The sequence below is a fragment of the Laccaria bicolor genome, genomic scaffold (genome assembly GCF_000143565.1).
Source record: "Laccaria bicolor S238N-H82 LACBIscaffold_9 genomic scaffold, whole genome shotgun sequence".
Taxonomy (NCBI): domain Eukaryota; kingdom Fungi; phylum Basidiomycota; class Agaricomycetes; order Agaricales; family Hydnangiaceae; genus Laccaria; species Laccaria bicolor.
This window is the reverse complement of record NW_001889880.1, coordinates 1,049,751-1,076,840: the sequence shown is the minus strand read 5'-3', so window position 1 is coordinate 1,076,840 and position 27,090 is coordinate 1,049,751. Positions and strand designations below refer to the sequence as shown.

General features: G+C 48.1%; 8 protein-coding genes across 8 annotated transcripts; 3 read left to right on the top strand and 5 right to left on the bottom strand.

The window, feature by feature from the left end:
* Positions 1-214: 214 nt before the first annotated feature.
* LACBIDRAFT_293928 (uncharacterized protein) lies at positions 215-1,262 on the bottom strand (the record flags this gene model as incomplete). The annotated part of the gene is made up of 7 exons (XM_001879751.1): positions 215-403; positions 458-554; positions 620-685; positions 743-777; positions 828-925; positions 1,069-1,117; positions 1,172-1,262. The coding sequence occupies 7 exons, from the start codon at positions 1,260-1,262 to the stop codon at positions 345-347; spliced, it is 495 nt and encodes a 164-aa protein (XP_001879786.1). The 3' UTR covers positions 215-344.
* A 139-nt stretch (positions 1,263-1,401) lies between these two features.
* Positions 1,402-5,720, top strand: LACBIDRAFT_190099 (uncharacterized protein; the record flags this gene model as incomplete). The annotated part of the gene is made up of 15 exons (XM_001880003.1): positions 1,402-1,497; positions 1,549-2,090; positions 2,148-2,630; positions 2,682-3,163; positions 3,216-3,487; positions 3,543-3,983; positions 4,042-4,121; positions 4,170-4,582; positions 4,640-4,713; positions 4,772-4,825; positions 4,885-5,010; positions 5,075-5,081; positions 5,140-5,176; positions 5,232-5,505; positions 5,554-5,720. 15 exons carry the CDS (start codon positions 1,402-1,404, stop codon positions 5,599-5,601), a joined length of 3,429 nt encoding a protein of 1,142 aa, XP_001880038.1. The 3' UTR covers positions 5,602-5,720.
* Positions 5,721-5,823: 103 nt separating this feature from the next.
* Positions 5,824-6,771, top strand: LACBIDRAFT_190123 (uncharacterized protein; the record flags this gene model as incomplete). The annotated part of the gene is made up of 7 exons (XM_001880002.1): positions 5,824-5,899; positions 5,958-5,984; positions 6,041-6,108; positions 6,165-6,197; positions 6,256-6,328; positions 6,371-6,511; positions 6,564-6,771. 7 exons carry the CDS (start codon positions 5,824-5,826, stop codon positions 6,674-6,676), a joined length of 531 nt encoding a protein of 176 aa, XP_001880037.1. The 3' UTR covers positions 6,677-6,771.
* Positions 6,772-6,795: 24 nt separating this feature from the next.
* Positions 6,796-8,475, bottom strand: LACBIDRAFT_248838 (gulonolactone oxidase Lgo1; the record flags this gene model as incomplete). The annotated part of the gene is made up of 5 exons (XM_001879750.1): positions 6,796-7,057; positions 7,112-7,323; positions 7,385-7,573; positions 7,632-8,111; positions 8,176-8,475. 5 exons carry the CDS (start codon positions 8,473-8,475, stop codon positions 6,796-6,798), a joined length of 1,443 nt encoding a protein of 480 aa, XP_001879785.1.
* A 762-nt stretch (positions 8,476-9,237) lies between these two features.
* On the bottom strand, positions 9,238-12,325 carry LACBIDRAFT_319032 (uncharacterized protein; the record flags this gene model as incomplete). Its single annotated transcript, XM_001879749.1, has 19 exons — positions 9,238-9,262; positions 9,314-9,389; positions 9,441-9,605; positions 9,657-9,679; positions 9,738-9,761; positions 9,815-9,856; positions 9,913-10,001; positions 10,067-10,207; positions 10,262-10,369; positions 10,433-10,563; positions 10,613-10,653; positions 10,713-10,771; positions 10,825-10,929; positions 10,978-11,243; positions 11,304-11,365; positions 11,419-11,633; positions 11,682-11,762; positions 11,812-11,831; positions 11,878-12,325. 19 exons carry the CDS (start codon positions 12,323-12,325, stop codon positions 9,238-9,240), a joined length of 2,121 nt encoding a protein of 706 aa, XP_001879784.1.
* A 1,505-nt stretch (positions 12,326-13,830) lies between these two features.
* LACBIDRAFT_319031 (uncharacterized protein) lies at positions 13,831-14,206 on the top strand (the record flags this gene model as incomplete). The annotated part of the gene is made up of 2 exons (XM_001880001.1): positions 13,831-14,016; positions 14,075-14,206. The coding sequence occupies 2 exons, from the start codon at positions 13,831-13,833 to the stop codon at positions 14,204-14,206; spliced, it is 318 nt and encodes a 105-aa protein (XP_001880036.1).
* Positions 14,207-14,577: 371 nt separating this feature from the next.
* LACBIDRAFT_249040 (uncharacterized protein) lies at positions 14,578-17,179 on the bottom strand (the record flags this gene model as incomplete). Its single annotated transcript, XM_001879748.1, has 10 exons — positions 14,578-15,184; positions 15,235-15,401; positions 15,458-15,646; positions 15,700-15,813; positions 15,869-16,055; positions 16,111-16,201; positions 16,258-16,363; positions 16,420-16,649; positions 16,841-16,893; positions 16,974-17,179. The coding sequence occupies 10 exons, from the start codon at positions 17,177-17,179 to the stop codon at positions 14,578-14,580; spliced, it is 1,950 nt and encodes a 649-aa protein (XP_001879783.1).
* Positions 17,180-17,258: 79 nt separating this feature from the next.
* LACBIDRAFT_319029 (uncharacterized protein) lies at positions 17,259-19,106 on the bottom strand (the record flags this gene model as incomplete). Its single annotated transcript, XM_001879747.1, has 4 exons — positions 17,259-18,100; positions 18,150-18,261; positions 18,315-18,660; positions 18,715-19,106. 4 exons carry the CDS (start codon positions 19,104-19,106, stop codon positions 17,259-17,261), a joined length of 1,692 nt encoding a protein of 563 aa, XP_001879782.1.
* Positions 19,107-27,090: the final 7,984 nt, after the last annotated feature.

Here is a 27,090-nt window from a genome sequence, read left to right as displayed (position 1 = left end):
ATTGTTGTTTGATTCGCGTAGAAATAGTTGCATTATTCGGAGAAATCACAAGACGGCTCAAACAGCCACCTAATTTTAATTTGACTTGAGTTAGTCACGTGATGTTTTCTCAGGCCTATTAAGTAAGGGGCTAATAATTAGCGATAAGATCAACATCTTGTTTCGTAAAGAGTCATCGCGGACCTTGATAACCAAAACTCGATATCGAGTGATAGAATGGAAAGTAATGAGATCGTTATAATAAAACACAACTAGAAACAGAATAATGTGTATGCAGGCAACATCATGATGCATAAGGGAAGGGGAAATGCAGCGTACAGAAAGCAAGACCGAGCGAAGGTTCATTAATCGAATGCCTCCTCAGCACTTCTGCGGACTAGTCGCCGAACTTTCTTCCTGTATCCTGCCATAGCAACATTTCAGAGAATAAATTGCAGACAGCCTGAACCTTGCTCACCCTCCAGGTCTGTGCGAACTTCCTTGGCGGCATCCACATTGGCGGGACTGTCCAGATTTGGTGTGTCAGACGATAGAAGAGAAATTACGCTGATCAACTGCAAAAACCCGAAATTCAGTCTACCAATATTTTGGCCATGGATATACTTGCGATCGACTCGACAGTGTGTACTGGCATCCACCTCTCCCCTGCGTCTTCATATCCGTACTGGTCATCGCCAGGGGCATGCTGATCAGATAGAATGTGAGTGCACTGCCACCTCAATGCAGAGACAACAAAACGCACTAATATTGACACACAGACTGTTCCATCGGGGTAAACTATAGAATCATTAGTACTATGTCGCATTTGCAGAAGCCAGGTGCCCTACTGTTTGGATGGTACATTTGCGTCGTAAAGCGCATCTTGGGCGGTAGTAGTGGGAACTCAGGAGGGAAGGACAGTCGCGCCTTAAAGAAGCCTCCTTCACTGAAAAGGGCTGGTCAACTCATCAACTCACATGAGAATTGCTGTATCGAGTAGGACGTACTACAAGGTATCAGGAGGTCTGCAAGCGGCGAAAGTGGCGGCAAGAATGAGCGGCTTGATTCGAAGGAATCTGGTCAACGTACCCGATGATCAGAATTTCCCATTCATACAAGTTATCATCGTTGACGAGTCCTTGGGCAAGATCAATAAGAGATCTTGGGATAAATCAGAAGGAGTTACGCTCACCTGCTGAGAAACCTTCAACTGGGTGCTTTGTGAGCTCTGCTAATTGGCGGCGAAGGAGGAGAGTATTGGAAGGTTGTGGTGATCTGGACATGTCGAATAGACTAGACTGTGTATGGATCTTCTGTGATGTTGAAGAACAAGCGAAACAGTTTCGACCTTTAAGTATATAGATACGTGCACGTGATCTACACAAAATTCGCGCCTCAATAACTCTTCACGCAACAACGAGGATGTCAGCCCTCGTGGACGAGGAGAGCGAATGGGAGCAGCTCAACAGAACTAATTGGCGCGGCCTTGGTCTCACCGATCCCATAAAGAGCGTAGAGGTGTGTAAAGGAAAACGAAGTTGCGTGACAACGTCTTTAACTCACCTCCAGGACAAGTGGCTATTATTGCCTGCCTTTCTCAAAGTCAAGGGTCTAGTGAAGCAACACATCGATTCGTTCAATTACTTCGTCGATATCGATATCAAAAACATCGTCCGCGCAAATAACAAAGTGACTTCCGATGTCGATCCACGGTTTTGGTTAAAATACACTGACATCAATGTCGGATTCCCCGATCGCAATGAGCTTGAAGCCATCGACAAGAGAGTCACACCCCACGAATGCCGGCTGCGTGATATTACATACGGCGCACCGATTGTGGTCACCATCCAATACACGCGGGGGAAAAGCATTGTGCAACGGAATGTTAACATTGGCCGCCTGCCCATCATGCTGAGGAGTAGCAAGTGCGTTTTGACAGGTCGAACGGAAGCACAATTGGCGCGCATGACTGAGTGTCCTTTGGATCCTGGGGGCTATTTCGTCGTCAAAGGCACGGAAAAAGTCATCTTGGTCCAAGAGCAGCTCAGCAAGAATCGTATAATCGTGGAGACCGACACCGTAAAGGGGGTTGTTCAGGCCTCCTGTACTTCGTAAGTACATCTATTTTGAAACTTACCCTTGTTATTAATCATTGCTTGACACACAAGTTCCACTCATGGTGGCCTCAAATCCAAGACGTACGTCGCAACGAAAAAAGGCCGTATTTATCTTCGACACAACTCTATACATGAGGACGTTCCGATCGTCATTGCTCTGAAAGCTCTAGGAATTCAATCAGACAAGGAGATACTGTTACTTACAGCTGGAACCACGGAAGCGTACAAGAATACCTTTTCTGCCAACCTCGAGGACGCGGCCAAGCTCGGTGTATACACACGACAACAGGCTCTTGAGTACATTGGCTCTCGCGTCAAGATCAATCGACGGGTTATGGGTCCTAGGAGACCCGCTTGGGAAGAGGCTTTGGAAGCGTTGGCTACAATTGTTCTTGCCCATGTCCCAGTCAACGGTCTCGATTTCAGGTCGAAGGCCATTTTCGTAGCTACAATGACCCGGCGTGTTCTCATGGCCATGCAAGACGAAAACATGGTTGACGATCGCGATTATGTCGGAAACAAGCGTCTTGAACTGTAAGTTTTTCCTTCTGCCTCTGATTATGACCATCTAATCTACTTTTTCAGTGCAGGCCAGCTTCTTGCTCTCCTCTTCGAAGACCTTTTCAAAACCTATAACTCCAATCTTAAAATTGCAATTGACAAAGTCCTCAAAAAACCTTCCCGGACGAGCGAGTTTGATGCGTACAACACTATGCAAATGCAAGGAGACCATTTAACGTCCGGCTTCGTGCGCGCTATATCCACAGGAAACTGGTCCCTCAAGCGTTTTAAGATGGAGCGTGCAGGCGTCACCCACGTACTTAGTCGGCTAAGCTTCATCTCGGCTTTAGGCATGATGACACGCATTTCGTCCCAGTTTGAGAAGACACGCAAGGTAAGCGGCCCGAGAGCTTTGCAACCGAGTCAATGGGGTGTTCTCTGCCCCAGCGATACCCCAGAAGGCGAGGCGTGTGGCCTCGTCAAGAATTTAGCCCTTATGACTCACATAACGACGGATGTCGAAGAAGAACCTATAACCCGGCTTGCGTTCATGTTGGGTATCGAAGGTGAGTGTTGTTGTTATCGTCATTGTTGTTGAGCTTAGGTCTCCCCTTTGAGACATCAATTTGACGACGGGAACGGAGATATATGGTCCTGGTGTCTTCGTGGTGAATGTGAATGGAACTATTATTGGCGTCACCCGGTATCCGGCGCGATTTGTGGCACAGTTTCGAAGTCTTCGCAGAGCCCGGCGCTTTAGCGAGTTTGTGAGCGTCTACATCAATCATCATCATCACGCCGTTCATATTGCCAGCGATGGTGGCCGCATCTGCCGGCCTGCGATCATCGTTGAGAATGGACGCCCGAAGGTCGCATCTGAACACATGATGGTATGGATTCGTCTTCAAAGTTTTAGACGTAATGTTTCATTCGCTAGATTAATAGCATCTCAAGAAAGGCAATGTCACGTTCGACGACTTCCTTCGAAAAGGTCTCGTCGAATACCTCGACGTCAATGAAGAAAACGACACCTACATTGCGTTATACGAATCTGATATTGTGCCTGCCACCACACACTTGGAAATTGAACCTTTCACGATACTCGGCGCTGTCGCAGGGCTCATCCCATATCCTCACCACAACCAATCGCCTCGAAATACATACCAGTGTGCCATGGGTAAACAAGCTATTGGTGCCATCGGGTACAATCAAATGAACCGGATTGACACCTTGCTGTATTTGTCTGTGTACCCTCAACAGCCAATGGTCAAAACAAAAACCATTGAACTGATAGGGTATGATCGCCTTCCTGCCGGCCAAAATGCGACGGTCGCGGTCATGAGTTACTCTGGCTATGATATCGAAGATGCTCTTATTCTAAACAAGGTCAGTAGGACGTCAAAAACAGCGCCGTCTTTTTCCCCATGTATTAACGTCATCACAGGCCAGTCTTGATCGTGGTTATGGCCGATGTCAAGTTTTGCGCAAGAACGCGACCCTCATCCGGAAGTACCCCAATGGAACGTAAGTCGGACGGTGCTTTTACGGTCACTTACGTAAACTTCTTGTCAGATTTGATCGGTTGGCTGACGCACCGCTGGATGAGAATGGCCAACTCAACAAAAAATACGACATCATTCAATCGGACGGTCTTGCAGGTGTAGGAGAACGGGTTGATCCTGGAGATGTATATGTGAACAAACAATCCCCCACCAACGCCACGGACAACACGTTCACCGGCCAAGCTGCGTCCGTGCCGTATAAAAATACCCCTCTGACCTACAAGTCGCCTGTTGCTGGGAACATCGACAAAGTCATGATTAGCGACACGGAGAACGATCAGACGCTCATTAAGGTGCTAATCCGCCAAACACGGAGGCCAGAGCTCGGTGACAAATTTTCGTCGCGCCACGGGCAAAAGGGTGTTTGTGGTCTTATTGTAAACCAAGAAGACATGCCGTTCAATGACGATGGTATCAACCCCGGTATGCTGTTGCCATCTGATAGTTTATGTCTCAATTAATTTTGCGTTGACGGTGAAGACACCATCATGAACCCTCACGGTTTCCCCTCCCGAATGACAGTCGGAAAGATGATAGAACTATTAGCGGGCAAGGTGCACATTCTCTCCTTTGGATCTTAACCTGTAACCCTAATACTTAAACTTCGCGTAGGCCGGTGTTCTCGCTGGGAAGCTACAATATGGAACGGCCTTCGGCGGATCCAAAGTGTGTTAACCATGATGGCTTTCCCCCAACCCCACTGTATCTAAACGGGAAACCATCAGGTTGAAGATATGAGTCGCATACTTATTGATCACGGATTTAGCTATGCTGGGAAGGACATGCTGACAAGTGGCATTACCGGGGAACCCCTTGAAGCTTACGTTTACTTCGGGCCTATTTATTACCAGGTATGTGGGAGATTTAGATAAGTTCTCTTTCAATTTGGATTGAGGTTTTTTTTATTACCACCAGAAACTTAGTGCGTTATTGTTTTCCCCATGGTTTCGTTGCTCGGATACTAAAGAGGATCATTACAGAACACATGGTGATGGATAAAATGCATGCTCGAGCAAGGTTAGTTTGGCTTAGATTTTTTTGTGACCTGCTATACCTTCCTTCTTACCAATAGAGGACCGCGTGCCACCTTGACGCGCCAGCCTACAGAAGGTCGGTCCCGAGAAGGTGGCTTGCGCTTGGGTGAGATGGAGCGAGACTGCCTAATCGGCTATGGGGCAACGCAGCTGTTGCTTGAGCGGCTAATGATCTCTTCTGACAAATTCGAGGTCAACGCCTGTGAAGAATGTGGGCTGATGGGATACAACGGATGGTGTACCTACTGCAAGAGCTCCAAGAAAATGGCCCAATTAACCATCCCATACGCGGCCAAGCTCCTATTCCAAGAGGTGTGAATGCTTTCTATTTGTGATTCACGCGCTCATTTATTTCCCTAGTTGATGGCGATGAATGTTGTGCCTCGACTAATTCTTGACGATGCCTAAGTTGCCGCGGTCATCTTCTCGGTTTCTTATATCCCCATTCATAGCTGATATAATTTTATGCCATCTGTACCAATACCAATGCAGGACCTGTAGAATCGACAAGAACCGATGTAATTTACTTATTGCGATTTATGCGGAGTTTTGTTGTGTTTGTAAGAAGACACATATTGCTTCCAAACTACATCATCTTTGCTATCTCATCTTTGCTATCCCTCAGAAGAAATGGCGTCTAGGAGCTCGAATAGTGCTACTGCTCTGCGACGATTGATGACAGAATACAAGCAACTGACCTCCGGAGGTGGGCTGAAGTGCCTGTGAACTCGGGGTTTCTGACAGTCGTGTGTCGCTACATACAGGCTCGCCAGATGGCATGTTCACCGCTGGTACGCAGATTATCGGCAGCTTAACGATGACCCGTCGTTCACGCGACTGGAGAAAGGTCCTATTTCTGAATCCGACTTCTTCTGCTGGGAAGCCCTCATCTGTGGGCCAAAAGACACCCCTTTCGTACGCCGTCCATTCTGTGATGATAAATCCCCAACTCAAGATAACGATGCCCCCAGGAAGGCGGCGTTTTTGCGGCCAAACTGACCTTTGTATGTTGTCTCGGGTCTCCATCCCCCTGATGGCCGTTCATGATGACGATATTCATAGCCATCCGACTATCCCTTATCCCCTTTCAAAATGAAGTTCGATCCTCCTTTGTTCCACCCTAATAGCACGAAATGTTTGCCTCTCCAAAAAAGTAACATTGCTCATTGCGTTCTAGTTTACGCCGATGGGAACGTGTGCATATCAATCTTGCACACCCCTGGCGACGATCCGACTATGTACGAGCAAGCCTCTGAGCGCTGGAGCCCTGTGCAGAGCGTCGAGAAAGTGATATTGAGCGTTATCTCAATGTTGGCGGGCGAGTCATTCCTCATTGCTTAACCTTGCAATTCAATTACACCCGGTATTAGAACCAAACCTCGAAAGCGGCGCCAATATCGATTGCTGTAAACTGTACCGCGACAACCGACAGGAGTACGAAAGAATAGTACGAGCATCTATAAGGGAACAATTAGGTTTGTAGCTGTAGGCGGTAGAAGATATACTGAAGTGTATCGTATAAAGAATCCGTGTATAGCTGCAGCACAAATAAGTTAATGATTACGGTCATAAGAGGTCATGTTGTGCAGTTTCGTTAGCTCCCTACAATTGGCGCTTCTTGAAGATTCGTACGTCGATTGGCCTTCCCATTATGTGTCGTTGAACATATTCGTTTCGGAACATACCAAATGGGTCAACATTTTCAAGCACCCGAGTGAAATCATCGAAGGCGGGGTATAGTTGTCGAAGGGTGTTCGGCGACAGTCGATGGGCTTTCGCCCAATGAGGACGGCCACCGTGACGAGATACGATGCGTTCGTATCCATCGAACAACTTTCGATATGGAACATTGAAGCCGTATGGCCTAGAGCCCAACTTAGTATATTCAAGGAAGTGAAGGAAAAGGAGACGTGCGCACTTGTATTGGACTATTCCTAACCAGCATGTACGATGACCGTTGCTGGGACTGAGAAATATCTCGTCTGGTGCAGAAAACCGAATCTCAATTGGGAAATGAGGTCTTAGTCCATGTGGGTCTTCGTGTTCTGCTGCCAACCAAAACCTCAAATCTCGAAGACAGGCTTCAGCGTTTTCGTACGGAATTGCCCACTCCGTTGTGTGTTGCGGATACTGTAATGACGGCACGGGTGAGATACACATCAAAAGTCATAAAATGCAAGCTCAGGCTTACCCGACAGTCCACATTAAATATGTGATGGCCATCATCAACTCCAATAGATTTATTGCTGATGAGCCAACAAGCAAAGTTGGCAATCCAGGGGTTAAGGAACAAGAAAAACCGCCCGAGAAACAATAGCAACTGGACAACGTGGTAGCCCAAGAAGGAATGCCATAGCCAACTTCCCGCTGGTTTTTTGGGCTAAATGTACCGAAGTTGTCAACAACGTAACTTTGACAGTGAAAACTAAGTTTGATACCTCAGTTGTTCGATCAGCGTAGCTGCAGCGTATGATATCAGCGGTGGGAAACCACCAAAATCTGACATGTTCAGCCGAATAGACAAGTCTGTCAAAATTTGAAACAACTTCGTCGAATGGAAGCGACTCTTGGTACTCCTTCAAGCGATACGCGGGTTCGACTTCCATTTGAACGGAAAGGATGATGCCCGTCGCCCCCAGACCGCAAAGCGTGGCGATAAATAGCTCGGAACGTTCGTTAAGCGAGCATGAGGCGCGAGAGCCATCAGCAAGGAGAAGCGTCAACGACATAACATGGGTGGACATGACTCCATAACCAATGCCAGAACCATGGGTGGCGGTTGTTATGATGCCCGCTAGCGTCTGGTCAGAGATGGAACCAACGTTCATCATGGCCAGGTTGCTCTTTGCCAACTCAATGTGGAGCTCATGAAGCGTGATACCGCCTTGGGCAACCACATAGCGCTTTTCTGCGTTCACCTGTGAAAAAGATTAGCGGCCCGGGGTTGTCAATGCTAAACAACAACAAACAAAGTCCTCTTACCTCTAAAACCCGATTCATCTTCGTCGTTCGCAACATAAATCCATTGGTGCATGCAAGATCGCTTGGACTGTGACCGACGCCAACAGCCCTCACGACCTTTCCTTCGCGACGTGCAAGCTCTAGAATGAGCTCGCACTGGAATTCATTCTCTGGTTCAAAGATAGCTAGAGGGGTGCAATGAAAAGTCTGGCCCCAATTTGTGAAGCGTGCGCGCTGGGACGGCACAGTGATAGGAGTGAGAAGGGTATATAGAATCTGTGAGGGTATGGAGCTGGGGTGAGCATGAAGTTGAGAAGACATGAGCGATAGGAATTTACACCTACCAGTGATTTTTTTGCGACGCTTTATAAGTCGATGAAGTGATGGGTGGGTATAGATGACGCTCCGATCGTTTCCCTCTTCCGGCCCATGGCGCGGGCTCAGCCGACGGCCAACCCCGGATAGTTAAAAGTTTCGTGTTAAATCTAGATGCAAAATTTAGTATTTATACGGAAGATACAGGAGCCGAGGCACAGGCCCGATAAGACCACGCGAAAGCAATGCCTGAAGTGGGAGGAAACACAGGGAGAGCAGGGAAACGTATCTCGGATTCCAAGCCCGTCGCGATCAATTCCAGATTGGCTTTTCCCTGTCATACAGGGTCGTGATCATCTCAACGAGGCCCTATCACCATCCTCCTTTGAAATTTGTGCGTCATATCAACACCTATACAATTTATCACCGTTTCTCCGAGGCACAATTAGATGCACTTACCCGTCTGCCGAAATTTCAGAATTGCAACCTCATTTTTTTCGCCATCACTGATGTATCTTTCAACACCGACCAAAACGCAATCCTCACACCATATGCATTCTCAGAAGCCCCCAGTCCTGCATAAAACTCGAATGATTTTCAAAAGGAAAGCCTCGCCCACTAAGTACATGAGGATGTGAAATAGTTCCGAAAGGCTGAGCATAAGACTAGATTGTTCACCAGAATCAAAGTGACGGCTACACAAAACAGCACAATATAACCCAAACCTGACGGAGGGTATAATCCATCGAGATACTGGGAATCAATCTCCTAGCTCAAAAAGTCGAACGTAACTCTGCGTGAGAATATGAGTTTCATCAAACGAGAAGGGAGACGAGACTCGAACCTTCCCCATTCTTGATTGTTGTACAAGAGGATGCCTCGAACCTCGGCGCTATCAAGCTCCAGGCCCAGCTCGAATTCTTAACAGATGCTCTAAGTGGGTTAATTCTTCGAAAAACACAAGATCATACCGGTGTAAAAGCCACCCATTTGGGGCATTGCAGCGTTTTGGCGGAAAGTCGGAAGCGAAGACAAATCCACAGTCCATTTGCATAGCTCGAATGTCTCCCCCTCGTCTGTGTAGCGCATCATCTTCTCAGCATCGCTTGTATAGAGCACTGCAACGAAGGCTGAATCTGTTACCCGTCAGAACATCATTCAATTAAACGGCGATGCGAGCCAAGTACCTTGCGCCGATTGAGAGAATTTGCTACGAATCGGTTGTTAATAATACCTTGCGAAATCCTTAACTTCTCATGGTGACGTACCAAAATTTGGTTGTCAAGCGTTGTCTAGATTCACGGATTATTAGACGATGCTGTGAAGAATTGATTCAATGACACACCCTTTTCGAAGAATTGCGCCTTTCGATACAAGATACTGCAACCTGCGAGCCGGCGGCTTCGTTAGGCGAGCAAAAGAAAGCAGAGCGAAATAGCGCACCTGTTGTCACAAATGGGGACACCCGCGGCATTGTTTTTGATGTACGCTGGCCGTTTTAACCAGTCGTCTTGCTCAGCAGGAAGCTTCACCTTTTCAAGACAAATAATACGCATCGTGAGAGAAAATGAAAACCGGTGTCTCAGTGGGTGCTTACCTTCATAAGATAGGAACGTGGTGCGATAACACTAGAAACAAGGGCCCTTCGAGCTAGCCCATATTGTGCTGCACCTCGCAAAGTTGCGGTATCCGAATCGGGAGGTCGCGCAATAACCCGAATGCGAGACGAGAATTGTTGCTACATCACAAAGTCGACAATTAGAACAACTGAAGGATGCGTCACGATACGCACCTCTACTCGTTGCTTTAGATATTCACATCCGGCAAAACCTCCCACAAGAAGTAGTGCATGGATTACTTGATCCACTCTTGCAACTTGTTCCTCAAGGAGTTGTAAGACCTGACAAGGTTCGCAACCGTAACTTTGTGAAGAAAAGGGTTTAAGTGAACTCAAATAACGTACCTCGTTCACAACGGGATCGAAAACCTCCCTGCGTAATAGATTCCCTGGAATGGATAACTGCCCGTTAATTAGCCCGACCGAAGGGTCGTGAGGGTCCTCGACATTGAAACAGGTGAAGTGGAACATATTATCTATGAATTTCGTGATTCGCCGCACAGCGACATTGAATAGAGAACAGACCATCATCTTCGATACCAGAATAATTCAACTTGTCGGTTTCGCTGAAGGAATGCACTTTACGCAAGGTGAGGAAGGGGATACACAATGGAATTAAGCTCACTGACTGAAATAAGCCAGGGATGCTGGATCGAGATGGGCAGGATGATCGGCCAGAAGAGTCTAGTAAACGGGTTGGCAAACCAAGAATGGCACAAATAAAAATCGGATCTTACCTTGACAAGTTCCCGGAAACGAAGGTCAAGGAATAAGCTACCGCAATTGGCGCCTGATCTCGCACACATCTCCGCAATCTCAAGGTTGGCCATTTGCCCGATTATCTAGGGAAAAGGTCGGGAAGGCAAGGCAATTATTTTGCAGGGACGCACTTTATAAACCGCAAGATCGACAGTGCCACCACCTGCATCGCATACAATGAAATTTTGAGAGGGTTTGAGATGATGGAGGTTGGACAAGTGGGCGCAATGGACAGCTGCGGCCTCCGGCTCGGTGATTATCCTCAATCGGTCTTTCCATTGGTTATCGCCAGCCCTAGAGCTCTGAACGAGGCCAGCCGAGATAGCAGCTTCTCGCATGATGTCGCATCCGCGTGCGTCCCACGCAGCAGGGACGGTCAACCAGACATCGGCAGAGTCTATTATTAGGAAGTTAGTCAGAATCAATAAATTACCCTTAACGAAGCAAAAGGGCGTACTGAGGTCAGCGACGGCTCCAATATCCCTTGTAATTTGGTCCTTTGCGTATTCCCATAAGCAGCTGAGGAAGTCGATGATTAGGTCAATCGCCTTTTTCCCTGGCTAAAAAGAAGCTCAGCAACGAGCAGAGGGTCGTGGGTCAAGCGTTCACTTGCCGGCAGAGTGGGCAGGCGCGGATCAATAGCAGATTCATCGCGAAGCGCGTTGGGTTCTAAAAACAATTTGAACCATTCACAACGCGTCGTCCCGGCCATTGGGCTCGCGTTTTTAGCTTCCAAACCCCAAGCAAGTACCCGTCCATGCTCATCATACAACAAGCAGGTTGGGATCTAACTATCTGTCAGAGAAGAATCGCAGAAGCAGGTAGGTGTCATAACCTTTCGGAAAGTCTCGAATGAACCAGGCCAATTCAATATCTGCTGGACCTGGCCTCCAGCGATACGTGATGATCCATAGGCCTGAAGAAACCTTTAGTCTGAATCCACATCCGTTTCCAATAGCACTTACGACACCCGAGAACGTAGTACCTATACCGTATGAGCGCCAGTCACGTAAAAATAATATGGCACCAACCAAAATCGATTGAGACTGACATCTTTCCTTCGTCGGCAACAGTGGTTGTGTTCAGCTGATTATTTGGCATTGGCGGAGTAAGAGACGACTGCGCGGCCGACGGTGGTCGTATCAAGGGCTCGTTAGACGAAAAGCCGCTGGAACCATTGAACACAGAACCATTCAATGGTGTCGACGTTGGAAGGGGCGGAGAGGGGGAACCTCCGTACCCCCCAAACTGATTCATAGGCGGCGGTGAAGCAGACTGGCCCCAGGGCGTGCCTTGCTGCATTCCATTGCCGGTGGAGTGTACCGCTGGCGGTGACGCGAGAAGGGGTTGCTGAAAGGCTTGGGTTTGCCCCATCATCGGTTGCCCAGTCGGCTGGCTGGTAATAGTTCCAGCATTATAGGCAGGAATGCCATGGTTAGTCGGGGGGTTGCCGTCGTTAGGTTCACCACAGCAGCCCATGGTGCAGAACAAGATTCAAGTTGAGAACAGGTCAAGAAAACACGAAAAGCACCGATTTGGGCGTCTTCAGCGGGCGTGCCTGATGGCTGTGTATCAGTTTTCTAATTAGCGCTCAACATTCAACTTTCAAAACCTCGAAGGTAGGCGAACAGATAAACGAAGAGCCTATGTCATGCTTGATTCTGGTTATCGCGGAGGATGCTGTCCGTCGTAATTCTTGATCCAGTCTGAAAGTCATCGAACGAGAGAAATATCAATGCCAGGATGGAATTCAATAGTAAGTCGTAACTTAGAAATTAGTTCTTCGACCTCCTTGTCCCAATGGCCTTATCTCATCCCGTAGTCAAGCTCAACCGGTTCATCGTGGGCAGAAAAATTATCATACATACAGTAAGCGTTAATCAAGACACAACTTTGAAAGTAGAATAACATGGTCAAGATGCACAACCGATGGCGTCTGCGCCTGCCAAAGAATCTCGTCGGAAAGAATTTATTTGCCTGGGTTAGCTTCAAAATATGTCGATTCGTCCAGATCCTTAGTCCTACACCAAACTTACCACTTTGAAATCAGAATCGTCAACAGCTTGTCAATAGCCTCCTGAGCTTACTTTTGTCTGGATCGGCAACCGGTTTCTCTAGACCAAAATTCGAAAGCCTTCAAGGGTCCTTGCCAGCAGCACGTAGAATTTAACTTCATGATCTTGAGCGCATGCACTTCAAATCGTTATTCATTAGTCTGCAAAGGTAAACGTTTATCCGTGGGTGTGTCATTTAATTGCGCCTAACTTGCATTCATTTGCTGTGATTAAACCAAAGTTTTGAATAGCGAGATGAGTGCAGTTGAGTTTAAGCGTCCCGGTTACGATTGCGGCCGCCAAAAGTTCTGGCGTCCTCATCGACCCGCGGTGGAGCCCCGACTTGCCCATTACCCATAGATGGAGGGTTGACTTGACAAAGTAAACTGAGGCCAACTGGTATTTCATCCTGTAAGGTTATGCGAGCTCCGGCGGAATCGAACAATAACTAAATTAAAGTGAGGTCGTTGAGTGCATTTTCATGAGACTTGTCCATTCGAGGAATCGTATGACATTCTCGAAAACGAATCTGCGATTCGGCGGCTCTGAGAAGTTAAAGGTAGACGGGTCGTTGCAGACTGGAAAGACCTTGAAACGCGCTAGGTGAACGGCAAAGTAATGATTGAAGCCATCTCTGGACGCGTAGGTAAAGCCGTCTTCACATCATTGAAGATCAAGATCGCAATGTAGCGTGTAACAAGACGTGTTAATCAGATTGCTTGTGTGTGCGCGATTGCAGGCTGTACACACTAGAAGATATAAAAGTACACACTAGAGGATATAAAATCACGATCGGAGAAGGAAGAAGGGGTAAAATCCTACTCGACGTTTGGCTCCTGGTGTTTGTTGTGGGTAACACGGTTTGTCGGACTTCGAAATAATCCCTACAGCACGGACTTGTCGTCAACACCGGCGGCTACCACTCATCGAATGGCGGCTGCATCAGGAAAACTTGGCCAAAAACTCATCGCAATTGCTGATACATGGGTCGTAGATCCTTTTCGGCCAAATCTCCAGCTTCAAACATTTTTGAAATCGCTGGCGACACACCCCAAGTTGACTCCGCAAGCAGTGAACGCGACGCGTGCATTGAGGGATAACGCGATGCAAAAAAGGGTGCGTTATTCACATTCATTAATGTTGGACTGTCTCCCTCATTTAGGTATTTCTGTAGTATCCTCTTTCGAAGAAGATGCTACAACCCACTTCGATGCCGTTGCATTATGATCGCCTTGTGGAAGGCTTTGAAAAGAGTGCTCAGGGAATTGGTAGGCCGTGGTGGAAAGTATTCTTCGGAATATGGTAGCATTCAGCTGCCTCAGGATTGTGGTATTTGCCATCTTCATGCTTCCTGATGTTTTTTAATCATCGTCCTTGGGCTATCAAAGATTTCACGGCCTCATGTTCATGTTGAATCTCAAAGCTCACGCGCACGTTCCATCAAATCGACGTCATGTCGCCTTGAGATGAATCCCTAGATCCTGAATGCGATACACGGATCGACATGGTGGACAGTAATATATGGACATGAACCGTAATTCCGATCTTATCTCAACTCGAGATGGTGCCACAAAAAAAAAAAAAGGCATCTCAGTCTTCCAGTATTTCGTCCTCCCCATCTCGTGCCTACCCAGTTAGGTTAAGTCAGAATTTCCCATGTCACAGAACCATATGCTTTCAGCCACATACCTTGTCCACCAAATTTCGACGTTTCTCTCGTGTTTTTGTCTGCACTTTGACATACTTGCTTAATGGTGCATCGCCCAGTTTGGATACCAGAGATCTCTCCCAATCTTTCACGACATCCAATTTCCCAGGAGCGAACGAGACATCTTTTCTCCGTTGCTCTAGCCATCTCACACTGTCATCAATTCGTTCCAGAAGGACTTTGACAAGACTTTGATCCTTGTTCGTCCCTGCCTTGGCCGATGATTTAACGCTCTTGCGCAATGCAACAACCACAGGGATCACAATCTCTGGAAAGGCGATGCTGCCATGAACAGGCACGCTGGAGAGCCATTCTGCCAAAAGGAATGCGGCCTCCTCCGTTAATCCCTCGGTATACACGCGAGTCTTCATATACTGATGAGGCACACGGATTTGAACGTCAAAGTCAAGAGGCCGCAGTGTACTTGACTTTGGACGTGATGACAGGAAAGTCGACGTAAGGATTGGGACGAGGTATGGAGATAGGGGAACATAGGTTCGGGTATGCCGAGTGAGATGCAAAAGAGATCGAATAATTTGGAGATGGAAAGGATATGAGCGGCTGTTGGGGACCAGCCTGTATATTTTATCAGCAAGCAACTGGGCGGGTATCAAAGCACCATGTACTTTATAGACCCAAGGCAGACTTGAATGAGTGGATAAATCAAGGGCCGGAGCGCGCTCTGTTTGCTAGTTTGTGCTTCTGTTTGAGCGTCACAAGCTCTTCCCAGAACAATGCACCAGAAGTCAATACAATGAACATATTGCCAGTTGTACACCTGCTTGTACGCTTCCTAGCCACAGAAGAGCAGGTTATGTAATATTGCACATTAGAGGGACAATTGCTCACCTTGGTCTTGATTTTCATGCTATTTCGTAAGTGAATGGCAAGTTGACGAATGTAGCCGAATGCGTGTTGGTAAGCAGTTGAGTGGTCGACGCAGAACAGTTCAGAAGCCGAATTTTTCATTAGGTTGATCAAAGGGAGGGTGTGCGCGTTGGTTGACTTGGAGGACCGCATCAAGGCGAGGTACGTGCTCTGAGGGTGAGTTAGAGCCACAAGATCGCATGATAAACAATGAAAGACCATACTTTGAGAATAATGTCCATTACGGATTCATCTGTCGAAGAGGCAAGCTTCTGGATAGACAAAAATGCAGCTATCTGAACACTATCGTCTCCAGTTGACCACAGCTCCAAACATTTCTAAAAATGAATGAGAAAGAGCGACTCTTGAAGAAATTCCAGATAAGCGACGCACTTTGAGATACTGTTTAACGGCTTTGCGGCTTGACATAATGTAAGGAATGAGCTTAGCGCTCCCAGATAATGCCAATCGTAGCATTTCATTATCGGTGAGCTGTAATAATATATGGATGATATTGTTCAAGTATGAAAGCACAAGCTTTTGCAAAGTTTTGAATTTTTGAGTTTGTGTTGGCTGTTTGCTGTAATGTTGTATGTCAAGGGCTGGTAAATGATGAAACAAGCGAATAGGCGCACAATTTCCCGTTGGCGAGAGTTTTATACGGAATATGGTGTTCCAGTACGACTGGTGTATACATCAGCGCGGTGGTCACGAGTTTATTATACACTAAAACGGCGGGCGTTTAGGAATTCATCCACACAAAACAATAATAAGGTACATACCAGAGGAGCTGTCAATACTCCAAGCCAACACTTGGCCTTCCTCGTTCATGTGGGCAGCCGACCGGAAAGCAATCAACAATTTTCTCAGAGCTCGAAGAGATCGTTGCTAGAAAGAATATCGACATCATGGGTTAAAATCTGCATTCAAGTGACCAAACATACCTCCAAAAGAGCTTTTTGCCACCTCTGCAAATGAGCCTTCGTCAAGACAGGAAGCCGGTCGTCCTCCATAACGACATCTTCAGCGTTCTCCATCTCCTCATCATCCGAAGCGGCCGCGTCAATAGGCGCATCGGGCTTGAATTGGAGGAGCTCCTGGTCGTTCTCCTGAAGGTATTTGAAGAACTCTGGATCCTTTTCAGCGAGTTTTGATAGCTCGTGAAGATGGAGCTCTCCCTCCGCTAAGAGTAAAAGTGAGTTGTGCGAAGGACACATGGTTGGCTATATTTTTTACTTTCCAGGTCATCCACAGAGGCGAAGGAACCATCGTCCGAGTCCATACCGTCGTCGTCGTCCGCCGACTCCTTGTCGCTGCCTATATCCTGCTGACAATCAGACGGCTAAAGGTCAAGACCAAGACGACGCACCTCCAGATCCTCAGCGTCGTCGTCGTCGCTGCCTTGCATAAAGTTCCCGCTAAGGAAGTCATCGACGGTCAGTCGCTTCACGCTTCCAATGTCATCAGCACACCAAAAAAAAGGGAACGAGGGGTCCACCTTTTTATTGTTGGTTCGTTCTCGACATCCTGGTCACCGTCTTCTTCACGGGCTTCTGAATGTGTCTTGGACTTTCCACTCTTCTGCCCTTTCCGACCTTCAACTTTTCGACGGATCTGCTGGTGTTTGCGCCGGGCCTCTATCGTCTTCTTCAATTGGCCGCTCGTGGCGAACTTTTTTGTAGATTTCGCAGCCTTCTTTCCCATTGATCGTTTGTGCAAGAAATTGAAGAATTGCTCAAAGTTGCAAGGTCGGAAAAGCTAGCTTACATAATATATGTAAAATTCAATACCCGTCGAAGGGTCCCCATCCCATGCCCATAGGGCCCATGGGATTCATGCCATTCATCATTCCCTGGACATTCATCGCCATCATGCCATCGCCGTCCCACGCGGCGTCGAGGCCATATGCAGCCTGACTGGGATCGCCCCACCCGCCGTTGAAGACTGGTTGACCAAAGCCACCACCCATACCCATCATGTTCATGCCCAATCCAACACCCATCCCAGGACCACCCATCCCAGCAACGCCCATCATGGGATTCCAGTTCCCCATCATGTCGTCCACACCACCGAGCTGGTGGACGCCCATACCCATCATAGGCGCCATCACCAACTGATTTTGGCCACCCATCATCTGGTTTTGTCCGCCCGAGTTAAGGAACCCACTCCGGTTGTTCATATTATTCGCTGTCGCGAATCGATTCGCGCCTGCCATTCCTCCACCACCAGGATTACTCCCAGCACCACCAGGCCCAGCGTTGGTGTTTTGACCAGGCCTAAACGGAGACTTTGGTCTCAGAGCATCTATCTCCGCGGTCATGGGAACAACAGGCTTTCCTCCGCCCGATAGTTCTCTGATCCCCTCCTCCCACGTTTCCTGAACCCATACACCAGCACGACCGCCTTCTTCACCCTCGACGTATACTACACCATCTTCTGTCGTGTGAAGAGCTTCTTCTTGCCCTAGACTGAGGATGGTAACCCATCCTCTTCGTAAGGAAGACGGACGACCAAAAACTTCGAGGCGGCGAAGACCTAGACAAAAATTCTCGATGAGCGTGTACATTTCTGGAGGTTTTCTCGTTGGGTCTGTGGGGTCCCCTTCCCAGATAATGACATCGGTGTCTGAAACAATTGTTGGTATTTGATGACCAGAGAAGTACCGTCAACCTACCGACATTACAGTGAACAAACCAACTGTCGGTCGACCGACGAACTGTGCCTCGGATACCAATGAGACAGTGTTGGTTTGTCCGCGTTAGCAATGAGGTGGTCGGTGGGTCTGTCTGCAACGCTGGCTCAATCCAAGTTGTAAAAAGATAGCGTGGAAAGCACTAACTCCAGGTCCATGATTTGTCGCTTTATTTGTCTTGACCCAAACTACGTCCTCACACCGTCGGTAACCCCACTTTGCCAAAACCTCCCTTCCCCTTTCGAGACCTTCCCCCGCACCACTTCCAACCCAAAGAAAAACAAAACTAGGGTCCGCAGCAAGAGTTGGAATGGGTATTTCCTGAAGATGGTCCCAGGTAAAGGTGGAAGAAAATGGCGGGTCCAAAAGAATAACATCGAATTTACTCGGTTGAAGAGATGTTAATTGGGAGTAGGGTATATATGTTGGCGGTAATGAGTGGGTTGTTACAGACGCCTTCTTGAGATTCAATAGACGCTGTTGCTTTGGATATCTGGGTTGGCTGGTTGATACTCGCGTCGAAAATGCAATAGTACGTGAAGCTTACTCCTCGAATCTATGTTCAGGTTCAGCTCCCAGAACCCAATTCTGAGGCCATTCCCCGCCGTCGACATAACGCTGGGAATAATCATTCCGAATGGTCTCCTCTTCTGGGACATAATTACGATATCGGGCCACACGGGCCTTCTTCGCCGGTGGAAGGTCAGACCTCGGTTGTTGTTGAGGTTTTGGAGATAGTGGTGGTGACTGATCATGTGGGGGAGGTGAGGGTTGAGGTGAAGGTATATTCGGTAACCTTAGCAGATCATGAGGGGGTGAATGAAGAGAGTGAAGTTGACGACGGTGGGCCTGTTGAGTTGTCCTTAGACGTTGAATTAAATTCGAGTGCGCTGCTAACAGTTGATTTGCATCGCCAATAATTTCCGTCGTTGTAGCCATGAAGGTTATTGTTTGTTCCTGTTACCTTTCAATGCTATTGCTCTGGCTCGGATCGAGCTCCCGTTGCACGCACCTTGTTCAACACAAAAGATGTACTCGCGCAGATGGACCTGACACAACAGATTAGCCCCTTGCTATCGATTATCCTACGCCCGACATTACCTTCTCTCACCAGGTAGCAATCCTGACTCTCAGAGGCTCAGATGAAACGTGCCACATCCATATTTCAAATCATCTCAAAACGGACTTGCAACTACTTGCCTCTACCTGCCAGGATTTAGATAGTTATCGGTACCGCGATCCCGAATGGAGCTTTTCCCCCGGAATATGTCCTGTCTTGGATGAATCTGATTATCTCAATCACTCAGTCGGAAGATCAGAGAACCTCGGTCCATCTTGTCGCATATCATACTCCTTGATTCTCGTTGATTGCGAGCTTCGGATCAAATTTTCTCTAATTGAACAACTTTTCCATTCAAAATCTTTTCACGCAAGCCTAGATATTGTTCACTACCAGGAGCCACAGGGTGGCCGAAACACATTCATTATCTCTGGTTATGCTTTGCAGTTCTCAGGAAATTTTTCTACGTACCTTGCAACGTCTGCCTCCGTCCACACAACCGTTCCGGAGATTTCAAGTTGGTCAGGATCTGCCCTGGGGTAGAAATGACGCAATTTCTCCACACTTTACCCTTCTTGCCAGCTGATCCTCAGGTTTGGATGACCATGGAAAACCTCGCTGGCGCTGCTCGTGCCCGTCGACGTGGTGTCAGTTTGCCCAGTTAATTGCTTATGATCAAGGCCTAAATGACTTCAATGTCAAGCTTTTAAACTTTGACTTGACTCAAGCGTGAGCGACCTAAAATTGTCAGCATCACAATCCACTCCAAGTCTTCACCACTTCATCTTTGATCTGGGTACAAGCTTTTCACTGTATCCAAATGAACATTATCGATACCAACATACCATACAAATCAAGAAATTGTGATTATCACGATTAGCGATCGACTGCATCGTGTTCTTTTACGAGTAAGAACCACGTTGTGTGTAGACGATCGACAGGGACCGTGAAGTTGCGCTAACGAGGTTTAAGGCTTTTTACACTGACGCACTTTTTGATCCCTTGTAGTCTGCTTGCAGTACATATTTCCTTTGCCGGCGGCGAATGAAACGAAAGGAGCGAAACGTGGGAAACGTGGTCTGTCTCAAAGTCCAACCACCATTATTTCCCATCTTCTGTCAACGTCACTGCGTGGGTGTTTTCCAAGTGCCGTTGACCCACAGTATATTGACCAGGTAGCGTCTTTCACCAGGTAAGCTTCTCATGTCTGCGAAACGTGCGTTCCCTGATGTTTAAGCCTTTTTTAGAACACGCAAAATCGACCATGCCCGCAATCCGTACCGGAAATGAAGTGACCGTGGCTTCCATCAGCGCGTCTACTTTCCCCATAAATCGAAAGTCGTTGCGCAACGCGATTCGTATCTCTCGTGAATCTTCGTCGACGGGTTCCGCTCACTCGGACGCTGTTGGAATGGAGAATATTTCGTCTCACAGCCTCAATAACGATCATTTTTTAGGGCCGACAGTGCAGGCTGCTGCGAGAGTTCCTGTCAGGAAGCCATCGGAGTCGTCCTCAAAAAGTCTCGTCCCTGTTTACTCAACGCTCCCGGACACCATTACCGTAAATGGAAAACAACTCAAACCCACGGTCGCATTTGACACTTTCTGGCGTTTCGCGGCCGAACGGAAGAATATCGATGATAGGCGCCGAGCTGGACAATCCGCACCGTATGTTCCGTCATCGTCATTGCTTTATGACTACTAATGCGTAGTTTGGCTTGCCAAGGTGGACAGACGACCCCATCTTGCAGAAATATTACTTCTGTAATACCTACCGCGTGCTTGACAAACTTTGTCAATACATGATCCGCGAAGTGATCGAAAAAGGCCCACAGGATCCGACTGAGATCGTGTTTCGCGTTCTGCTATTCAATTCCTTTACCAAGATTGAGACTTGGGAACTGCTGAACCAGAAGTTGGGGCCACTCACTTGGGCAACCTACGACAGACAGAGGTATAACCACGTGTTGGCGAAGGCAAAATCTAATGGCATGACTCTGTACACGGGCGCTTTTATCAAACCAGCACCGCATTTCGGGTATACAGATAATTACATGAATCATCTTTGCCTTCTCGAAGTGTTCATGGAAAATCAACTGGCTTTTAGGCTTTTGAACGCTCCTACTCTCGCCGACGTTTACGAGTACATAATCTCATTCCCGAGCATGGGTGATTTCACGACCTATCAACTGATGCTCAACCTGTCGTATACCAAGGTCCTCAATTTCAACGCGAATGATTTTGTTATCTCTGGACCGGGTTCATCCTCTGGCCTTTCCAAGATGTTCGGCAAGACCATCGCGCGAGCAAAAGGTCCTGAATCTGATATCGAAGTCGACGTGATAAGGTGGCTTGTGGAGACTCAAGATCAGCATTTCGAGCGGCTGGGAATCAACTTTTCCCGCTTGGGGCCCAAAAAACTTCCTATGGATGTGGCGGATGTTGAACACACACTTTGTGAGGTAGACAAGTATTGTCGCCTCGCCCACCCTCACCTGAAAGGGAGACGTACTGAGATTCGCCGCAACTTCTCGCCATCCGAGGATTATGTACCTATGCCATCCGTCGTGCCTAAAGCGTGGTCGGACTCTGCTCGTCGGGTTTCTCGTATCCGTGCGGATCAGAAGTTGGTTGTTGAAAAACGATACGAAGTCGACCGGCTTGGAGGACATCGAAAAGGTCCCAACGGACTGGAATTCCACGTTTTCTGGTTGGGGTATCCGAAGTCAGACGCGACATGGGAGCCTGAGCTCTCTCTCGCTTCGGACGCCCCAGTCATCGTCAAGGAATATAAAGCCGCCAAGGGGCTGTAGGCCTCATGTTGCCCGTGGTCTCGACGCGTCACGTACCTGCACCCCATTCTTTACTATCATTATTCTTGTCACATATATTGACTTTGTTATCATAATATCAATCTACTCACTTGCTACTTACCTCCATACAGTCGACAAAATGTACATACCATTTACTGTTACTTCGCTATCTACCTTTGTATATAATTTGCGCTCTTGTTCATCTCATATCCTGTAGCTGGTGTGGTTCTCTATTTGTGGTTGTTACAAATAGAGGTGTAAGTACACGTGCCTCAACGCGTGAGTTTCCTTCAACCTCACTGAGATTCGCGCAAGCCGCAAGTCGCTTGCCTGTCGCGTCCTTTATCCAGACGCCTGCGGCTCATAACTTTACGACCATGAATTCGATATCTTGGCTTCGCGAAGTTCTCATACGGGCTCTGACAACCTCAGAGCCCGAACATGACGAACAAGAACTTTTCGAACAGTTAATGATTCAAAAACCGCGTCTGCTCAAATTGCTTGACGTCGGGCCACGCAACCCACAGGAACAACGGGAAGTGGAGTCTGGTAAGTGATGCAGTAACTTGATTCCGTGAAGCTACTAATGTCCTTGTTCTAGGAAAGATCACCATCAATGGCAAATCCGTCGCCGTTAACTCTGACTTCGCTCGACAAGTCATTTTTCTGTCGCAGCAACTCGACTGTTCGGAACGTTACGTTGCCAGCCTACTGCACGATGTCATGTTGAGGAATCCAAATTTGGCGCCTGTGAATTGCATGGAAAACACGGTTGCGGACTTTCACCTATACCGGCGACATCTCGTTGATTCATTGCGTTACTTGCTCGACGCCGCAGAAGTTGCTGAAGGAGCCGAAGTCCTCCCAACATACACGCGTTTGGCGAAATTTACCCGAGATTTGCTGGGTGATAGTGGGTCGGGTAGCGGGGAGTCTGCTGTGGCTCCCGGACTCGTCAAGGAGATTGAAAAGCTAGACGTCCTCATTGGTAGAGCTGATATTGCGAGGAGGAGCGCTGGGAGTAATACCATTGCACCCTCGGATCAAGGTGAGCTCACACAGTCCTCCTCTGTGACCTGCAATGCAAACTACCTTCAAGGGAACCCTCAGCTTGGATACGATGCCCTAAATTCGCGCTACGAATCTCTCAACTATGAAAGGCGCTACCTCGCCACTTCTCTATGTTCCATTTCCCGCTTGGGATTTCTTTCCGTGGAAGAAATTAAGCACCTTGTGGACCTGCTTTCTACCAACCCCACTCATCCCTTACTCTACTACATCCTTACTGCTATCTTTCTTGCGTTCGACCCTTTTGACCCGTCGAGTCGTGTAGGGTCATCTCGACAAATGTTGGCCACGGACAATTCGCTTTTGGTGTATATGGCCAAAAAATTCGCACCATCTACAAGTTGGAAGGAACCAGGTCTCAAGGCAACCCTTCTTCTCAAGTGGACGATGTTTTTGACAGAGACAAGACACAACGATGCAAGTTTAGAGCACCGAACTGGGTTCACAACCGAGGAACTGGAGACACAGGTGTGGAATGCGGTCCAGGGAGATGCTTTCGGCTATCTTGCATACGCGGTGGTACATCTGCAACGTAAGCATGGCAGCGTGCCCGCAGCCTCTTTAGTCAATTATCCTCCTGCCGAGCAAGAGCAACGGGAGACACCCCCAGACGACTTCAAAGTCACTGTCGTATCCACATTCGAGACGTTGGTCCGTTCTCTGATCACGCACGCATCGTCAGAGCTCCGCAAGATTAAACAAAGGCAGGAAGACCTTGTACTCGCGAGTGCGAGGACTGAACGCAATCGCGTTCCATCTCGGTTTGGGTCAAGCCTTGCCCCAGAAGCAGACAAAGCCAGCGCTACCCCACGGCAAGACATCGCTATGTTGTACTCTTTCATTGGTTTACTGTACGCAGCGCTGCCTGCTGAACGGGCTCTCCAATTTTGGGGTGCGGGTCCTTCGTCTGACTCGCATCGTGTCACATATCTTGAATACGTTGAGTCAACGAGTGGTCGTCTTCCTGCTTTCCTCAATGGGCGATATGGTCAACGTCCGTACAAGATCTCACAATGTTGGCTGCATTGTATGATATGTTAAGTGGACTGGCGAAAGGTCAACAATGCAGCGAGCTCGCGTACAACTTTTTGGCGCGAGGTGGGGAGATCCTCCCAGGGAGAATGGGGTCATCTTCGTCTACAGGGCCATCTGTTTCATGGACTGTTATTTTTTCTCTTCTCGAATCTTGGGCAGCTAGTGCTTCAAATCCACGAGGACAAGCTCAACCACAGCCCCTTGGAATCTCTCAGTCCTTCGGCTCGTTGCAAAACTACGCCGCCCCTCCGCCGGCTGCTCAACAGGTCACGATTGGTCCCAAGGATGTGCTTCTCTCCCAGTCATTCCTCCGGCTTCTATCGACGGTAGTGACATACTCGGTTGCCGTGCGAACAGCGATATCCGGACATGCTCATTTCCGTGCCATTCCAACGTTAATCTCGCTTATTCCTCTTGGCATCCCTCTGGAACTCAAGGGCGCTTTGTTTGAGACCCTCAGTGCATTCTGTGAGCCTGGCGCCGGTGCCCCCGGCGTTGAAATCTGCAAGGCAGTTTGGACATTAATGGAGCGTCTTGAAGTCATCAACGTCAGAGCTGGTTCAACTAGTGGATTTAGCATGGCGCTGGCAACCAGCAAAGGAGTGGAGCTTGAGCTTGAACAAATCGAGTCTGTGCATAGGTTATACCCTGCCACTATCCCTTTCCTCAAACTTCTCAGCACTGCCATTCACACATCCAAGCGCATGCCGTTGAGCGATCGGGCGGCAGGCTTGGAGCCCTCTAATACAATCCCGGAATCGCTGGGACAACCGTACCGCATCCCAGGCCTTGGACCCTTTACTTCTTTTGTCATCGACACAGTCTTCGCCAATATTCCGAACCGCGAATACGCCCAGCCTTCTGACAGGTGGAAGACGAATGACCTCTGTTTATGCTACATTGAAAGAGCGCTTGCAAGTTTCAACCTTGAGTCGTTGGTAACTGCTCCTGAAGATGTTCCTATTAAAGGAGAATCACTTGTACCCTTGCTCATTCATCCTGGTTATGACATTATGAAACGCCTCTTGACCAACTCGCCCCTCCAAAGTAGCCTTCTGACCTACATAATCGAGGGCATTGGTGGCTTTGAGAAAGACGTTCCCAACGAAGAACCTTTCTTCCTGACAACTATGATCCGAGTGCTGAGGATTGTTCACCGCGTCCTGGAGATTCAAGACATTTTCCTAGATGTTCTAATACCTCTTTTGTCTGACTTCAACAACAGCGCCACTTTTGTTGGCCAAGTTAATTCTCGGTCATCTTTCACTCGTTTCGATCAAGCACTTTCTTTTGGGCCGCAATATGCCCCCGCCCTGGCTGCCTATATGACATTCGCTACATACTCGGAAGTCGTTCTGCTGTCCATTAAAATCATCACTATCCTCTCGACTTCCACATTCTTCTCCAACTTGGTAGCCCTTGTTGAAAGGAGCGGCGATTCAGATAGGATACTTGGAGGCTTCATGGATGTGATTGGTAGCGAGTCGATGGAAGACGTCTTGGAGGCTGAAGCAATTACTGAACAAATCACCGGTGCTGGAGCTCCTGATAACAGTGAAATCTCGGACGCACTCAAACAAGCTACCAGACTTGCAGCCCTTGACTTGTTAATCCAAGACACAGCATCCCATCGACCATACCCGAATATTGCTCACTTCCTGCTCTTTGGCAGCGTAAATGGCGAGTATCAGATTCAAGACCCACATGCTCTTGGGGCGCAGCGGACGAGCATCCATGTTTTACTTGATCTTGTCAATGCTGGGGTTCCTAGGTCGAAGGCTAAGCGGAAAGAACGGGATCAAGAAAGCGCTCAGGTTGAACCCTTATTCAAGAGTCTCCCTGCGTTGGCGGAGCGTTGTTACCACGTCGTCTATCAGCTGTGTGTCCACCCTCGAACATCAACGTCCACCATGCGATGTCTGCGTACGCGAGAAGACTTCTTTGCCCGGCAATTAGCGCGTGTACCTTCACAAGCGACTTTGACGCTACAAGAGCCTCCTATACAGGCCATCTATGGTGACGGGTCGAGAATCATTACTACAGTGACCTCATTGAGCTCGTTCATTCGCCTGCGTTCCTTCATATTCGACCTGGTGGCCCTGGAGCTACATGTCTTGACGAGCAGAAACCACCTCAAGGGAGTTTTGGAAATCTTGGAAATACTGTTTGGTACAGATTTCGAATACGAGGAGGAATATGACTTCCCCACCTTCCATGAGGTTGGGCAGTCACAGATGCGCATCATTGATTTTTTTCAGTCTCTGACGTTCGAGTAGTCTGACAGCCTCTCTGTCGAGCCTGTCACCCTTCAATTCTTGGCGCAATTTAATCTTCAAGCATGCGTTCGAAAAGACGCAGCTGGGTGTGAGATCGTAGACCGGATCGCTCTGCTACAACTATTGGCGGCTGCAAAGCGTGCACTACATGCTCAAGGCAGCATTGTCACTGCTGCTCATGGTGATCAGCTGTCTAGGGAAACGACATACATCTTGGAAAGTTGCGCTGTGGAGAACCATCGCAGGAAGATATCACATTCCCTCGTCAGCGGGTTTGAAGCCTGGAGACGATTGCTTGACCTGGCTCTGACGAAGTGCTTTGATCGATTGCCTCATGACCATAGAGAGAACATGCTCTTCGATTTGCTGCATGTCCTCCCTGCTGCGATCCGCTCACTCAATATCGAAGTATCGACAGCCGTCTTGCTTTCTGAAACGGTTCTCTCCCTGATAACCAAACTACGCGAAGACCGACAACAACATATCATCCTTCAGTCTGCGGGAGGTGACACCGAATCGGGCTCCCTGCCAGCAGAGCGACTGTACAACATCCTGCGAAATGTTCTTCAAGGAATTTTAAACAACAACCATCTTGAGCTCGTCAGGGGCAATCTCTATGCCGCACTCATTAATTTCATTCACCCCATCGGATCACCTAATGAAACTCAGTT